Source organism: Malus sylvestris, chromosome 17 (genome assembly GCF_916048215.2).
Source record: "Malus sylvestris chromosome 17, drMalSylv7.2, whole genome shotgun sequence".
NCBI classification, from domain to species: Eukaryota; Viridiplantae; Streptophyta; class Magnoliopsida; order Rosales; family Rosaceae; genus Malus; species Malus sylvestris.
In genome coordinates, this window is record NC_062276.1 from 10,881,723 (window position 1) to 10,899,414 (window position 17,692).

General features: G+C 38.8%; 1 protein-coding gene and 1 long non-coding RNA gene across 2 annotated transcripts; one reads left to right on the forward strand and one right to left on the reverse strand.

Moving 5' to 3' along the window:
- The first annotated feature begins 297 nt into the window (after positions 1 to 297).
- On the forward strand, positions 298 to 736 carry LOC126609752 (uncharacterized). Its single transcript, XR_007618263.1, has 2 exons — positions 298 to 360; positions 483 to 736. It is a non-coding gene; the product is annotated as an uncharacterized LOC126609752 (long non-coding RNA).
- A 10,277-nt stretch (positions 737 to 11,013) lies between these two features.
- LOC126611785 (7-deoxyloganetin glucosyltransferase-like) lies at positions 11,014 to 15,854 on the reverse strand. Its single transcript, XM_050280146.1, has 4 exons — positions 15,431 to 15,854; positions 15,092 to 15,126; positions 14,938 to 14,992; positions 11,014 to 11,276 (listed from the first exon to the last, which is right to left on the reverse strand). Exons 1-4 carry the CDS (start codon positions 15,852 to 15,854, stop codon positions 11,014 to 11,016), a joined length of 777 nt encoding a protein of 258 aa, XP_050136103.1.
- Between the last annotated feature and the right edge of the window lie 1,838 nt (positions 15,855 to 17,692).

Sequence of the window (17,692 nt, forward strand, 5' to 3'; positions counted from 1 at the left end):
ATAGAACAATCCAGCTCTCGTTAGGCCTTCAAATTTCCAAGGTAAGAGAAGTAGCAGAACCCCAGGATGTAAATTTAACGTAATTTTTCTTAATTTATGTTCTTCGTTTGCATTTATTTTCTTTGAAATTTTGGAAAAGGTCCGAGAATTTGGGGGAGGGGGGGGGGGGGGGAGGTTGGGCCGAATCATTGACCAGCGCCTCAGGGATGTCCATAACCTCACCAGAAAAGAATGTCCTAGGTTTGTGACATTTTCTTACAATCTGACATATCTCTTTCCATGTTTATGTTTTCAAATGTTTGATTCGTTTTCTAGTAGCTTTCGTTTACAAATGAACTAATTCGAGACATTATAATCATCGTTATTCAGGAAAGATGCTGCGGAATGTAAAAAAAATGTGCCAGATCTGCCACATAGACCAGTGAGAAGGTTTGAATTTACTCTTATTCGATTTACCTACATGTTTTTTATTTTTATAATAGGCTATCCAAAGAATTTGATACTTATATTTTGATGTTTATATATGAGGTTTGCACAATTGCTCCAACAGCAGCCAAAGGATCTTTTGTTTACATTTTGGTTTTTCAATTTTAGTTTGAATTACAATTTTTGGTATTGGTTTCATGTCACAACAGAAGCCATTGTTGTGCCCAGACCTTTCTGAGTTTATTTGGTCATATTTTCTGTACACTGCCATACATTTGTCCATTTAAATTTAAAAGAGCATGGTAAGAAATTTCAGAGCAGTGGCCATAAAAGATAAAATGTTGAACTCGTATTAAATTACAATTCTGGATTCGGAGGAAAAAAAAACATGCATCCCTATTGCAAAAATGTTGAACTCGTATGAAATCCTAACTGAAAGTTTATGCATGAATCCAGCAAAAATGTAAAGATGATGAAACTTTGGACTAACCGGACTAGCGTAGTGGACATTTCTGCATTTGGACCCCCGATCTGTAGGAAAGTGTATCTAGGAATTTCAAAGTGGTGTATAATTTATGGGGTGGGAGTGAGTTGAGTGGAGTGAGTGGATCCAAATGCAGAAACTTCATCAGAATTGTTCTGGTATGCTTTCTAAAATCCCCCTCAATAACTATTTGTTTGCTTTGACTATGCTTCCATGAAATTTCTGTCGATTTTAACTGCTTTAAATTCTCTGCCAATTGATAATGTAGACTGATGTGGTTGATGATAATGTAGACTTGCTGCTGGATGCAGGATCCAGTTTTACTTTTCTTTATGTACATTCGTAGCTGAAAATAGAACCGTCATTTGAAGCATCTAGAAACTTAAAATAAAAAAATAAAAAAAACTTAAAAGATAGTAGGGAAAGAGTTAGAAAATTGAGTTAAATCCCAATAAGCTTTTTATTTTACGTCTATAGTTAGACGCAGCAGAAATCCTGTGTTTAAGCCACTGGATCCTTTAAAGTCAATGACTCACGTGCTACCATAGGAGTCCAAGTACATTTCCAACCTGGCCATTAACCTTGAACTCATGACCGTTAAGCTCATTTTTAATAATCTCCACATCTGCATGTGAATAAATCTCAGTAACCACATAAGGACCCACCTTAGAGACACGTAGAATTTGCATGCTAGGGATAGGACCACATAACAATTTGTTTGATTTTGATTATGTTTGCATGAAATTTTTGTTGCTTTTAACTGCCTTAAATTCTCTGCCAATGATAACGTAAAATTGATGTGGTTGATGCTGGATGCAGGATCCAGTTTTACTTTTCTTTATGTGCACTGTAACTGAAAATAGGGTCACCTTGTATCTTTTGTCTGTTAACTGCAAAAGCCCAATTTTTTTACTCCCTAGCTTGTTTTACCAACTCAGTTTTACACAGCACAGTATGTTCACAGGTACTCATGAATGTTTTTTTAAATTAAAAATAGAATGTAAGATATAAAATTTAAACTAGAACTAATTATGAAAGAAACGAAGTAAAAATAAAATATTTCTAGATTTTTCAAGGTTTTTTTTTTCTTTTGAAACTGTTGAAAATTAAATAAAGCTTAAGAAATTAAAAGCATCTAGAAACTTAAAATTAAAAACTTAAAACATAAAGAAAGTAAGGAAAGGTTTAGAAAATTAGGTTGCCTCCCAATTAGCGCTTTATCTAACGTTTATAGCTGGATGCAGCAGAAGTCACTAAATTCTTCAGAGTCAATGACTCGCATGCTAGTATCATAGGGTGACTCCAAGTATGGTTCCAACCTGCAACCATTAACCTTGAAATCATGACCTGTAACCTCAATTTTAATCTTCACAGCCCCATCGCATAAACCTTAGTAAACACATAAGGCCCAGCCCACCTTTGAGACATAGAATTTGCATGCTAGGAAATTTATGTCACTTTAACTACTTTAAATTCTCTGTCAATTGATAATGTATGACTAATGTGGTTGATGATAGGTAGACTTGTTGCTTGGATGCATGATCCAATTTTACTTTTATGTACGTTCATTATGGCTGAAAATAGGACCATCTTGTATGTTTTGTCTACTACCTGCAAAAGCCCAAGTTTTTTAATCCATAGCAAGCTTTGCCAACCCAGTTTTACACAACAGGGTTTAGGACAAAATTAAAAACAGAATGTAAGGCACAAAATTAAACTAAAACTAATTAGGAAAGAAAAAGGTAAAAACAAAACATTTATATCAAGGTTTTCTATTTTTTATTTTTTTGAAAGTGTTGGAAAACTGGGTAGCCTCACAATAAGCGCTTTATTTAACGTATATAGATAGACGCAGCAAAATTTTAGTTGTTAAGCCACTAAATTCATCAGAGTCAATGACTCGCGTGCAATATCATAGGATGATTCCAAATACATTTCCAACCTGTGACCATTAACTCATGACCACTAACCTCTTTTTTAATCTCCACATCCCCATAAGAATGAATCTTAGTAACCACATAAGGCCCCACCCACCCAGCTTAGAGACATAGAATATGCATGCTAGGATAGGACCACATAACAATTTGTTTGCTTTTGACTATGCTTGTGTGAAATTTATGTCGCTTTAACTGCTTTAAATTCTCTGCCAATTGATAATGTGGAACTGATGTGGTTGATGATAAGATAGACTTGTTGCTGGATGCAAGATCCAACTTTACTGTTTGTATGTTTTGTCTACTACGCAAAAGCCCAAATTTTTTAATCCATAACATGTATTACCAACCCAGTTTTACACATCACAGTATGTTCACAAGCACTCATTAATTTTTGAACCAAGTGTGTTTGAAAATTAAAAACGGAATGTAAGACACAAAATTAAACTAGAACTAATTAGGAAAGAAACAAATTTAAAAATAAAAAATATATATATTTTTGGATTTTTCAAGGTTTTCTATTTTCCTTTTTTTTTTGAAACTGTTGAAAACAAACTAAAATAAAATAAAGTTTAAGAAATTAAAAATATCTATAAACATAAAACAAAACTTAAAGAAAATAAGGAAAGAATTGGAAACTTGGGTAATAGATGCAGCAGAAGTCTAGTGGTTAAGTCACTTGATCATTTAGAGTCAATGACTTGTGTAATAGACGTGACACTAAGTACAGTTCAGGCATGTGACCTACCTTGAACTCATGAGGATTTTTAATCTCCACAGCCCCATGCGAATAAAGCTTAGCAACCACATAAGACCTAGCCCACCTTAGGACATAGAATTTGCATGCTAGGATAGGACCCCATAACAATTTGTTTGCTTTGACTATGCTTGCATGAAATTTCTGTCACTTTAACTGCTTTAAATTCTCTGCCAATTGATAATGTAGAACTCATGTGGTTGATAATAAGGCAGACTTGTCACGCCCGATCCCAACATACGTCGAGAATCGACACGTGAAAAGGAAAATAATGTCCGTTGAATACGGTATAAGTTACAGAATAAAATACTTTAATTGATAAACCAAAATAATATGAAGGTGGCTAAGTTCTCCACAAAATATTTACAAATATGTACATCCCAAAAAGAAGCATAATCTTTGCTTTACTAAGAACAAGATTGAGGTGCTCAAAAGAAAGTCCCAAAGATAAAGTACAAGATAGGATAGGGGTAACCTAGCACTCCAAATCTCTGATAACTGTACCGCTACCCCACCTACGAACCTCTCGAAGCTACTCAGACTTGTTACCTGTAAGATCAGTGCCTACACCATCGAAATGGTGCACCGAGCAAACAACAACCCAGATAAGCTACGAAGCTTGTGTGAGCGATAAATAATACAAAGTATATGATACTAATAATAAAACCAACCATCATTCACAATTATAAACCTTGAATATAAATCATTTATAAGAAATCACTACCAAACCTTGCAACCTCCGAATGAGTCACACATACATCCAACGAGTTTTCTAAATCAAAACTCAGAGTTCTCAAAGCCACATTCACAGATATATTCAAAACATAGTTAGAGAGACGTCGTTCGGCTGAAGCCTACACAAGTAACCAAATAGGAAGTGGCCCCCCAAAGCGGATCAACCAAGCAAAGCCACCCCTAAGAAAGTAACCAAGTAGGTAGTGACCCCCCAATGCGGATTAACCAAGCAGAGTCACCCCTGAGAAAATAACCAAATAGGTAGTGACCCCCCAATGCCGATTAACCAAGCAGAGTCACTCCTATAACTATTGGAAGGTGATCACCCAATGCGGATTAACCAAGCATGATCACCTTTAAATGTGTATATACCTAGGATATAAGGATCGCCCAACGCAGATTAACCAAGCGCGATCCGCAAATAGTATGGTCCCTTAACGCGGATTAACCAAGCAGGACCATCCAGGACCATTGCTACGTGATGCAGACTTAGTGTCACCTAACCCCATGACACTAGGGTAATGGTCCTTTACAATCCTTCATTTCTATCAAACCATCAAATATATATTCCAAAACATAATCCATCATTTTTATCAACCATCACATATATATCCCAAAACACAATCCATCATTTTTATCAACCTACATATATATCCCAAAACACAATCCATCACAGTTCAAATATCCAAGTCACCTAATGTTTCATAAGTAGATCGACGACAACTTAATAGCAACAATTATTTAGCATCAGAACTATTTTAAAAATCCATAGTGTAACCACAAAGTTTATTAGAATCACTCACCTGAGATCCACACTAACGCACTCAAAAACGAGAGTCAAGGCATCACGTTCTATCACCACCTAACAAGGTACAAACCACATTTATATTTCCTTCGATAATTCACATACTTAAAACTCTCATATATCTCCCACAACAACATTTAATGAGGAATCGAACTATCATTCTAAGGTAGGGTCCATGATCTTACGTCACTTATTCCGTAATATCTAATCACTAGATTTTCACTTGTAAGTCCCTAAGGTCCTTAAACAATATCTACCATAGCATACTAAAATTAGTGTCAATACACTGTAAGATCGTCAATTGTTAGCGTTATCAAGTGGCGGACCTTATCGATAAAATACTCAACCAACAACATTTTCATAAATCGAATGTCACACACCGGAAAATTTGACTTTCTCTAAAAATTCTCAAATTTTACAAGAATAAAGATTTCAACAAGTAGAGTAAACTTTATACCTGTGGTCGAGTCCAATTTGGCCGGGAAGGCCCTCAAATTGGCTCACACCCAACGAACCCTAAGGTGGGTGTTCTTCACTTCGGTTTCCTTGGTGTTCCAACGCCCCAACCACCAGTTAGGTCCTGTTCTTGGGTCCAAGGGAAGTTGATTAAGGATGATGGTTAGTGGTGATACTCTCCGGAATGACAATTCGTCGTTGAGAACCCCCGGGTTCTCCTATGGAGTTCTATCCGAATTAGACCTTAATAACCCTTGATTTTTGGTAGAGAGGGAAGGGAGAAGATATTTAAGCAAGTTACAGGTGAAGGAGATAGGAGAATCAGCTGAGAATTTGAGGAACTTACATGAAATGGCTGGTTTGAAAACGGTTTGGTGGTGCACACAGTTCACCAAATAGGGAAGAAAGAAAAAGTGTCCCCTTTTTTTCCTTTAGTTCGCCTTTTCTAGCTCCCCCCCCCCCCACAAAAACCATTTGATTGATCTTTTCTTTTTTTTATATTATTATTTATTTATTTTTAAACCAACTTAACTTTTAATCCACATGTGGAAATTAAACAATTCCCACAATCTATAGTTCACAACTTAAACATCAGCAACTATACCGTTATAATTCGAACTCGCAAATGGCTTTCGCCTATGCATTCGTGGGTTTGAGATCTATTTAAAAATACTAGTTGTAACTTCCAAATATCAACGAAAGATAACGATTGATTAAGAAACTTCCAACTCGATAACTAATCAATTACTAAACTTAAATAATGGAATTAAAATTAACTAATAAAGATAACGTAATCGCGAAATACGAATTTAAAATTCGAGATACGTAATGAATGGTGAAATTCCGAGGATGGGATTTCACATCCTTCCCCCCTTAAAAAGAGTTTAGTCCCCTAAACTCAACGCATCTGAGTCAAATATATGGGGATAATCTTGGCGCATCTCAATCTCTGGTTCCCAAGTTGACTCCTCCACACCATGATTATTCCATAACATGCGCACCAATGAAATAGTCTTGGTGCGGAGAGCTTTCTCTCTCTGATCAATAATTTCAATGGGGTACTCCTCATAACTGAGATTTTCCTTAACCTGAATAGGCTCATAAAAAATGACATGAGAAGGATCACTACAATACCTCCGGAGTGAGGATACGTGGAATACTGGGTGAATGTGAGACAACTTTGGAGGTAGTGCAAGGCGATAGGCAACTTCGCCCACTCTCTCCAATACCTTAAATGGTCCAATGTACCTTGGACTAAGCTTCCCTTTACGTCCAAATCTAAAAACGCCTTTCATAGGTGAAACCCGTAGCATATTCTCCAATATCGAACGTCACCTCACATCTGTGAGGATTAGCATAACTCCGTTGTCTACTCTGAGCGGCTAATAGATGTGCACGGATCATAGAAATCTTTTCTGCTGCAATCTGTATTAACTCTTGTCCCAATAATTGACGTTCTCCTACTTCGTCCCAGTATAAAAGAGACCTACACTTTCTTCCATAAAGTGCCTCATATGGTGCCATCTTAATACTAGCCTGGTAGCTATTATTATAAGCAAATTCAATCAAAGATATCTGCTTATCCCAATTACCTTTCAAATCAAGTATGCAAGCTCGAAGCATATCCTCCAACGTCTGAATGGTGCGTTCTGACTGACCATCGGTTTGAGGATGAAAAGCTGTGCTAAAACTCAACTTAGTCCCCATAGCATTATGAAGGCTACCCCAAAAACGAGAAGTGAAACGAGGATCACGATCGGAAATGATGGATACTGGAACTCTATGCAACTTAATAATCACATCTAAAAATAGTCTTGCAAGTCGCTCAAGAGTATAAGTTTTCTCAACAACAATAAAATGAGCAGATTTCGTCAATCGATCGACGATCACCCAAATGGAATCATGCCCATCACGAGTTTTCGGTAAGCCTGTTACAAAATCCATGGTAATGTGCTCCCACTTCCACTCAGGAATAGGGAGTGACTGAAGTAAACTTGTAGGTCGCTGATGCTCTGCCTTAACTTGTTGACAAGTCAAGCAATGTGCGATGAACTCGGCAATCTCTTTTTTCATATTTCCCCACCAGAAATTATCACGAAGATCTCGATACATCTTTGTGCTCCCAAGGTGGACGGAAAAATGGGAAGTATGAGCCTTCTCCATGACCTCTCTCCGTAGGTTTTTAACATTCGGAACACAAAGTCGAGTCCTGTAACAAAGTACAGCACTGTCAAAAATGGTAAAATCGGGCCGAGTACCTGTTCATACTCCTTCCATGATCCGAACTAACTCTGAGTCTTCACTTTGGGTTGCTTGAATCCGATTAATTAACGAAGGTTGTACCGTAAGGGCTGCGAGGAGAGGATCTCAACCCTGATTAATCGGTTTAATCTCCATTCGCTTAAGATCCTCCGCTAACTGACCAACCTGAAGTGAAAAAGCTGCAACACTAGTTAAGTGTTTCTGACTCAAAGCATCAACAACTACATTTGCCTTACCAGGATGATAAAGAATATGACAATCATAACCTTTCACCAACTATAACCAACGTCTTTGTAGCAAGTTTAGCTCTCGTTGGGTGAAAATATACTTGAGGCTCTTATGATCGGTATAAATCTCACAAGACTCCCCATACAGATAATGTCGCTAAAGCTTTAATGCATAAACCACAACAGCTAGTTCTAAATCATGAGTGGGATAATTAAGTTCATGCGGCTTAAGTTGGCGAGAATCATAAGCCATAACCTTACCGTGCTGCATCAGAACGCAACCTAATCCTTTATGGGACGTATCAGTGTATACTACAAAACCTCCAAAACCAAATGGAAGCGTAAGAACAGGTGCAGAGACGAGTCTCTTCTTTAGCTCCTCAAAACTAACCTCACATTCATCATTCCAAACAAAAGGAGTATCCTTCCTTGTCAGTTTCGTCAGAGGAAGTGCTAACGATGAAAAACCTTTAATAAATCTGCGATAATATCCAGCTAAGCCCAGAAAACTCCGAATCTTAGTCACCGTGGTAGGTCGACTCCAACCGACAACTGCCTCCACCTTGGTAGGATCCACCTGAATACCATCCCTCGAAATCACATGGCCAAGGAATTTAACACTTTCCAACCAAAACTCACATTTGCTAAACTTAGCATACAACCTATGATCTCGCATCATCTGCAAAACAGGTCTTAGATGTTCCTCATGTTCAGTGGCACTCCGTGAATAAATCAGAATGTCATCAATGAACACCACCACAAACTTATCAATAAACAGTCGGAACACCCTATTCATCAAGTTCATGAACGCAGTAGGGGCATTAGTCAGACCAAACGGTAAAACGAAGAACTCATAATGACCATAGCGAGTCCGAAAAGCTGTCTTTGCTATATCTTCTTCTCGGATCCTCAACTGATGATAACCAGTTCTTAAATCTAACTTACTAAAATATTGAGCACCTTGCAGTTGATCAAACAAGTCATCAATCCTCAGTAAAGGGTACTTATTTCGGACTATCACCTTATTAACCTCACGATAATCAATGCACAACCACATAGATCCGTCTTTTTTCTTCACAAACAGAATAGGAGCACCCCATGGTGAAACACTAGGGCGAATTAAACCTTTATCCAACAACTCCTGTAACTGTACCTTAAGCTCCCTAAGTTTAAAAGGTGCCATTCGATATAGAGCCTTAGAAATAGGTGTGGTCCCTGGCATAAGATCAATGGTGAACTCAATTTCCCTCACTGGGGGCAAGCCAGGCAATTCAATTGGAAACACATCAGGAAACTCCTTAAATATTGGGATGGCGTCAACCTTACTGTTTCCTTGATCAACGACCATGACATGAGCTAGATAACCCTGACATCCATGTTTCATAAGTCGTCTAGCCTTAGTGGCTGATATCATTACTGGTGCTAGAATAGGTTTACGATCTCCAACAAACTAAAACTGAGGTTTACCAAGTGGTAAAAAAGTCACCACTTTCTCAAAGCAATCAAAATTCACGCGATACAAGGGTAAGTAATCCATGCCAACAATGACATCTAAATCTCGCATCGGAATAATCATCAAATCCATTGTTATCTCACCCTGACCCACACGAGCCTCACACGATCGAACTACTTTTTTAACGACATAAGGTCCCGAAAAAGGTGAGGAAATAGAGTACGTCACATCTATCATCTCTATAGGTTTATCCAAAGACTTCACAAAATTATTTGATATAAATGAGTTCTCGGCCCCAGGGTCAAATAATACTTTAGCGGGGAGTGAATCAAAATGAATAGTACCTGTAACTGTGTTCGGCTCCGCCTCGACCTCCATAGTAGATAATGCATAAACTCTGCTAACTCGATGAGTACCTGCCTGAGACGTCTTCGCTCCACTGCTATGGGCCCCATCTTACTGAGAACCTCCACCAAACTATCTACCTCTCTACTGTCCTGCCCTTTGCTGCCCAATCCTCAGCTGGCCCGAGACTGAAGATGCTCTAGTAGGCCTACTCTGCACCGAAGATGCTACTGAACCCCCAACAGTAGCATATGGTATGCCAGTACCACTAGCAGTAATCTGGGGACAATCACGAATGAAGTGACCCATTTCACCACACTGATAACAGGTTCTAGTACCATCTCTACATGCTCCATGGTGGTGATGTCCGTAGTGAGCACAAATCCGTGAAAGTGTCTTATGTGGCCCATGAGATCCTCTGGAAAAACTTTGTGAACAACCTCTAGAAGAAGTCTGGGGTCCACGTCTGAACGCGCTCTAGGTACCCCCACGGAAACGGCCCTGATAACTCGCCCCAGCTGAATGCTGGGAGCCTTCCCTAGAAGTAGCATGTAAGTTTCCATGAGAAGTGCCCTGATATCCCCTATGGGACGATCCCTATAAACCACCAAATAATGGTCCCTAGCGCTTCCGGAATCTACTCGAAAACGCATTAGATAATTGACCATCTGACTGGGCCCTCTTCCTCTGTTCTCCACCCTCTCGTGCATTGCGCTCCTCATTAATCTTAGCTGTGCGTGCACGATCAATCGCCTGGGCGTAAGAAAGCAATCCCTAGACGGATAATAGATCTCTGATACTAGGCTTGAACCTCCTAATAAGTTTCTTCGTTTTCTTATCTTCAGGAAGAGGCTGGGAGAAACGGTAAAACGAGCCATAAAATCAGCCACTGTATCGGCTCAACAGTGGAAAACTCAGCCTCTAACTCGTCTCGGAATGACTCTGGGAAATATTGCTCAAAGAATGCGGTCTGAAACCGCTCCCAAGTAAGAAGTCCCTAAGCTACTAATAATGGACGAGTGATCTGCCACCACTCGTAGGCCTCACCTGTCAACATATACGCTGCAAGATCAACCTGCTCCCCAGATGAGCAATGCAATACTGTGAAAATTCTGGCGATCTGATTGATCTAGGACTCAGCCGCCCATGGATCGACACTACCATCAAAGGAAGACAACTTATGGGTACAGAACTCCCCATACAAAGGCTTCTCCTTACTAGAAGCCGCTTGAACGTGAGCCTGCATTAACTGTGTCAAATCCTCGATGGCCCGGAAAGCTCCATCGGGTCCATCATAATCATGGCTAGCCTCCTGACCAGAAGTAGAAGTGCCTTCATCGGGAACATCATCCCCAAACTGCTGAGTAGTATCGTGTGGGGTCGTCATAATGTCTGATGCAAGAAGAATTCAACATAAGCATATAATCAACATTCGAGAGACGAATTCACGGACCTAGTCAAGGTTCACAACCCAACCTTCCCAAGGTTTCCTCACTCTAAGGTTAAGGTATGAAACCTTGAACCTAAGCTCTGATACCACAAAAATTGTCACGCCCCAATCCCAACATACGTCGAGAATCGACACGTGACAAGGAAAATAACGTCCGTTGAATACGGTATAAGTTACGGAATAAAATACTTTAACTGATAAACCAAAATAATATGAAGGTCTCTAAGTTCTCCAAAAAATATTTACAAATATGTACATCCCAAAAAGAAGCATAATCTTTGCTTTACTAAGAACAAGATTGAGGTGCTCAAAAGAAAGTCCCAAAGATAAAGTACAAGATAGGATAGGGGTAACCTAGCACTCCAAATCTCTTATAACTGTACCGCTACCCCACCTACGAACCTCTCGAAGCTACTTAGACTTGTTACCTATAAGATCAGTGCCTACACCATCGAAATGGTGCACCGGGCAAACAACAACCCGGATAAGCTACGAAGCTTGTGTGAGCGATAAATAATACAAAGTATATGATACTAATAATAAAACCAACCATCATTCACAATTATAAACTTTGAATATAAATCATTTATAAGAAATCGCTACCAAACCTTGCAACCTCCGAAGGAGTCACAAATACATCCAACGAGTTTTCTAAATCAAAACTCAAAGTTCTCAAAGCCACATTCACAGATATATTCAAAACTAGAGTTAGAGAGACGTCGTTCGGCCGAAGCCTACGCAAGTAACCAAATAAGAAGTGGCCCCCCAAAGCGGATCAACCAAGCAAAGCCAACCCTAAGAAAGTAACCAAGTAGGTAGTGACCCCCAATGTGGATTAACCAAGCAGAGTCACCCCTGCGAAAATAACCAAATAGGTAGTGACCCCCCAATGCGGATTAACCAAGCAGAGTCACTCCTATAACTATTGGAAGGTGATCACCCAATGCGGATTCACCAAGCATGATCACCTTTAAATGTGTATGGCCATACCTAGGATATAAGGATCGCCCAACGCGGATTAACCAAGCGCAATCCACAAATAGTATGGTCCCCTAATGCGGATTAACTAAGTAGGACCATCCAGGACCACTGCTACGTGATGCAAACTTAGTGTCACCTAACCCCATGACACTAGGGTAATGGTCATTTACAATCCTTCATTTCTATCAAACCATCAAATATATATTCCAAAACACAATCCATCATTTTTATCAACCATCACATATATATCCCAAAACACAATCCATCATTTTTATCAACCATTACATATATATCCCAAAACACAATCCATCACAGTTCAAATATCCAAGTCACCTAATGTTTCATAAGTAGATCGACGACAACTTAATAGCAACAATTATTTAGCATCAGAACTATTTTAAGAATCCATAGTGTAACCACAAAGTTTATTAGCACAAAAGATTTCAAAGCAATAACCATAACACATAGATTAGAATCACTCATCTAAGATTCACACTAACGCACTCAAACACAAGACTTAAGGCATCACGTTCTATCACCGCCTAACAAGGTACAAACCACATTTATATTTCCTTCGATAATTCACATACTTAAAACTCTCATATATCTCCCACAACAACATTTAATGAGGAATCGAACTATCATTCTAAGGTAGGGTCCATGATCTTGCGTCACTTATTCCGTAATATCCAATCACTAGATTTTCACTTGTAAGTCCCTAAGGTCCTTAAACAATATCTACCATAGCATACTAAAATTAGTGTCAATACACTGTAAGATCGTCAATTGTTAGCATAATCAAGTGGCGGACCTTATCGATAAAATACTCAACCAACAACATTTTCATAAATCGAATGTCACACATCGGAAAATTTGACTTTCTCCAAAAATTCTCAAATTTTACAGGAATAAAGATTTCAACAAGCAGAGTAAACTTTATACCTGTGGCCGAGTCCAATTTGGCCTGGAAGGCCATCAAATTGGCTCACACCCAACGAACCCTAAGGTGGGTGTTCTTCACTTCGGTTTCCTTGGTGTTCCAACGCCCCAACCACCAGTTGGGGGCTGTTCCTGGGTCCAAGGGAAGTTGATTAAGGGTGATGGTTAGTGGTGATACTCTCCGGAACGACAATTCGTCGTCGAGAACCCCCGGGGTCTCCTATGGAGTTCTACCCAAATTAGACCTTAAAAACCCTTGATTTTTGGTAGAGAGGGAAGGGAGAAGATATTTAAGCAAGTTACAGGTGAAGGAGATAGGAGAATCAGCTAAGAATTGGAGGAACTTACCTGAAATGGCCTGTTTGAAAACGGTTTGGTGGTGCACACAGTTCACCAAATGGGGAAGAAAGAAAAAGTGTCCCCTTTTTTTCCTTTAGTTCGCCTTTTCTAGCTCCCCCCCCCCCCCCCAAACCATCTGATTGATCCTTTCTTTTTCTTTTTTTTATATTATTATTATTATTTTTAAACTAACTTAACTTTTAATTCACATGTGGAAATTAAACAATTCCCACAATCTATAGTTTATAACTTCAAACGTCAGCAACTATACCGTTATAATTCGTACTCGCAAACGGCTTTCGCCTATGCGTTCGTGGATTCGAGATTTATTTAAAAACACTAGTTGTAACTTCGAAATATCAACGAAAGATAACGATTGATTAAGAAACTTCCAACTCGATAACTAATCAATTACTAAACTTAAAATTAACGGAATTAAAATTAACTAATAAAGATAACGTAATCGCGAAATACGAATTTAAAATTCGAGATACGTAATGAATGGTGAAATTCCGGGGATGGGATTTCACAAGACTTGCTACTGGATGCATTATCCAATTTTACTTTTCTGCACGTGCAAGTAGCTGAAAATAGGATCATCTTGTATGTTTTGTCTACCACCTGCAAAAGCCCAAAATTTTTAGCATGTTTTACCAACCCAATTTTAGCATGTTTCTCAAGCCCTCATCAATTGTTGAACCAAGTGTGTTTGAAAATTAAAAACGGAAAAGTACACAAAATTAAGCTAGAACTAATTAGGAAAGAAGCAAAGTAAAACAAAATATTTTTGGATTTTTCAAGGTTTTCTATTTTTATTTTTGTTTTTTGTTCTTTTTGAAACAATTGAAAACAAACTAAAGTAAAATAAAGCTTAAGAAATTAAAAACATCTAGAAACATAAAATAAAAAACTTAAAGAGAATAAGGAAAAAAATTAGAAACTTGGTTTGCCTCTCAATAGGGGCTTTATTTAACGTTTATCGCTAGACGCATCAGAAGTCTAGTGGTTAAGTCACTTGATCATTCAGAGTCAATGACTCGCGTGCGATATCATAAGGTGACTCTAAGTACAGTTTTGGCATGTGACCTTAACCTTTAAATCATGTGACACATCCCGACCTGGAATGTCTACTAGGACTCCGAATTGAGCTATGCTGGCCGACACCTGGAATGTGACGAAGCCATAAAGTGTAGTGAAGTGGAAAAAGTGAATAAATTTAAACCTAAAAGTGCCTAAATACAAGAGTGCGCTGGTGAGCGGGAATGAACCCATTTCACACGCGACATCAAAGCATAAGTAAAATACAGTAGTGTAGGTAAGGATCGTACCCTCAGAGGTAGCCACCTATACTGAGATTCACCAAGAATCCTCGTCGATACAAACGTTCAGCAGCTAAAATCTGGAGGAGCACAAAACAGAAAACGTGAGTAGGCAAAAACAAAGCTTTCAATAGATCCCTCAAACCGATACCCTTCATTCCTGGAACCCAATCTATTACCATCTCCAAAAATCCTTTTGTCAAGCAGCTCTCATCTACAACACAACATCCAAGTAAAGGAAAATTAATCTCATCAATATTTTGTTTAATGATAAATTGGCAAAAGGAGTATTTAGGGCCTCTATGGAATGCTTCTGACAAAGCTAAATGCACTTTCTAACAACCAAAAGCACTTCCGACTATATTTCGAAGAAAAACTTAAAAGTGCTTATGATTATGTAGAAGGGTGTTTTGGATTCATGAATAAAACCAGTTGGATTTTTGATAAATTATGTACAAATTTATAATAAAAGCACTTACGCAAAAAATCTTACAAGCAGAAGTGCTTCAGCTTCTCACCTTTCAAAGGTGCAAGTCCTTTTTCCACCAAAATAGGATATTGTTTAGAGCCCATGAAGCCGGCTGCAGCAAAAGGAAGGAGGACTACGATAGGAATTCCAAGCTCTTTAGCAGCTGTGATGGTCGATGTCACAAAACCATCTGAAACCATACAAGTCACTGGAGGATTACTGTCATTCAGTTTCTTGAGGAGGTTACGCAACGGAGCCAAGAAGTTCTTTCTGATGGACTCTTGAAGCAAAGGGAACTCTTGGCGGGGATTGGTATCTGAAAGGCCATCTGGGATTGTTTCATACCGGAAGTCAGGCAAGCCATCGAGGGAGCTGGGGCCAAGAAATTTAAGAAAGCGCTTGTGGTTGTACTCTGTGTTAACAAAAGCTATGTGAAAGCCTTTGTGGTGGAGGAGCTTTGCAAGTTTTAGCATTGCCGTTACATGGCTTGGAAGTGGAAGCGGTGTACATACAGCATGAGGCTTATTGCCTACTACTTTATGGAACTAGTCATCTCATATATCTCTAGTCTAAGACAGGACTACTATATATATGTATTGTATGTATATATGTCATATACATTTTGTATATACTTCAAATTTGTATGATGGTGGTTCGGATAAACAATGGACAGTTGAGTTTGCTCTTTGCATTTTTGACCTATGTCGCACGTGGTAACAGTTTCTCTTTGTCCTATGGAGTGGAGGGCTGCTTGGTTATCACAATCAACACTAACTAAGGAGGTATTCATTCCAGCATATTTTCCTATATCAACGTTGATTGGATTCTAACCTAGGTAAATATGTTGTGATTGTTGACTTTCTCAACACTCCTCAAGTTGGAGAGTGAATATCATGAACGCCAATTTTCCTAACAAAGAACAAAAGCATTTCTTGCCTAAGGCCTTGGTAAAAATGTCATCAAACTATGATGTGGATGGAACAAAGCTGGTGACGATCTTTCCTTCCATAATCTTATCTCGAACAAAATGGCAATCAAACTCAATGTCTCTTGTTGCCACTTAGTACTACGGTCTAGTGGTTTTCCTCTTCACTTGTGAGAGGTTTTAGTTTCAACTCTTGCCAAAGACGAATTAGAGCCATGTTATTGCTATCCCTTATGAGGACACTCTCTCACCGCTTTAGTGTAGATAATATTGTTTGTTAAAAAAAATAAAAAACTCAATGTCTCTTTTTCGTTCATGAAACGCGGGATTGGCAGCACCATGGAGAGCTGCTTGGTTATCACAAAAATAGGGTGACCGGCCCTCTGTAGTACGAGTACTTCTTAATATTTCCTTGATCCATAATTTCCAAGGTTACAATATACAAATATTATAGGAAGATTCATATGATTGATCCCTAATACAATTGATACAAAGCTAATTAATACAATCAACACTAAGTAGGAAGGTAATCACTCCAAGTGCTAAAAGTTAGTCCTCTTGCTCATTCATGTGTCTTTTCTATGACCTAATCAGATTATAATCCACAAGGATTTTTCAAATCTTTGCAACATCAACTTGTGGGAGAATTATACGGTAGTACAGTACCACCAGCTGGCATTGCTGAGTGGTGATACGTTCCACTAGAATTTTGCCATCTGTAGAATTTAATACATGTCAGCAACAACTTAACACAAGAAACGTCACTGGATTTGACCACCGCCTGCGGTGGTATACCGGTGGATTAAAATGAAATTGCAGATGGTTGATAGAATCATTGATTCACCGTTCAAGATTAAGAATTTCTCGAATAAAATTTGAAGAGGAGTTTTATGCAAAAGTGAGGAAGAGGAAACAAGAACGATGGAGGCACAATCAAAGGCTGTTTGGTTGAATGAGAAATCAGATTCAGAAAATCCATGGGCGGTGGCTTGGCTTCCAACAACCTTCGCCATCGTTTCCAAGAAAATTAATTTGGGATTTTCTCCCATCTTCTTGAAACCTACAGGTCTTCCCAAATCCCAATTATCCAATGTAACGACCCGTCCCAAATTTTACGGTTTTTATAATTTTAAACATGAATATATGAAAATGCCCTTTGAGGCGAAAAGTGTTGACTTTTGTTGACCGTATTATCATGTCGCACACGGCACTTTTCCTTGGCATATCCTTGTAGTGCTCGTCGCTACGAACACGTGGGTGCAAGCGAAATTGAATTTGGAGCTAGAACGTGAATTTTACGGAATCCGATGTGTTAGGGGTATTTTGGTAATTTTGCATCTGCAGAATATTTTGCGTTTCGTCCTTTTCCCCTTGGTTGGTGAGCCT

Excerpts from the sequence above, each read along its gene's own strand:
- LOC126611785 (XM_050280146.1), bottom strand. The coding sequence starts at position 15,854 with ATGCTAAAACTTGCAAAGCTCCTCCACCACAAAGGCTTTCACATAGCT. Across the intron at positions 14,993-15,091 it reads CAAAAGGATTTTTGGAGATG|ATTTTAGCTGCTGAACGTTT; the intron begins GTAATAGATTGG and ends GTGCTCCTCCAG. Across the intron at positions 11,277-14,937 it reads CTTGGTGAATCTCAGTATAG|ACATTATGACGACCCCACAC; the intron begins GTGGCTACCTCT and ends TTCTTGCATCAG.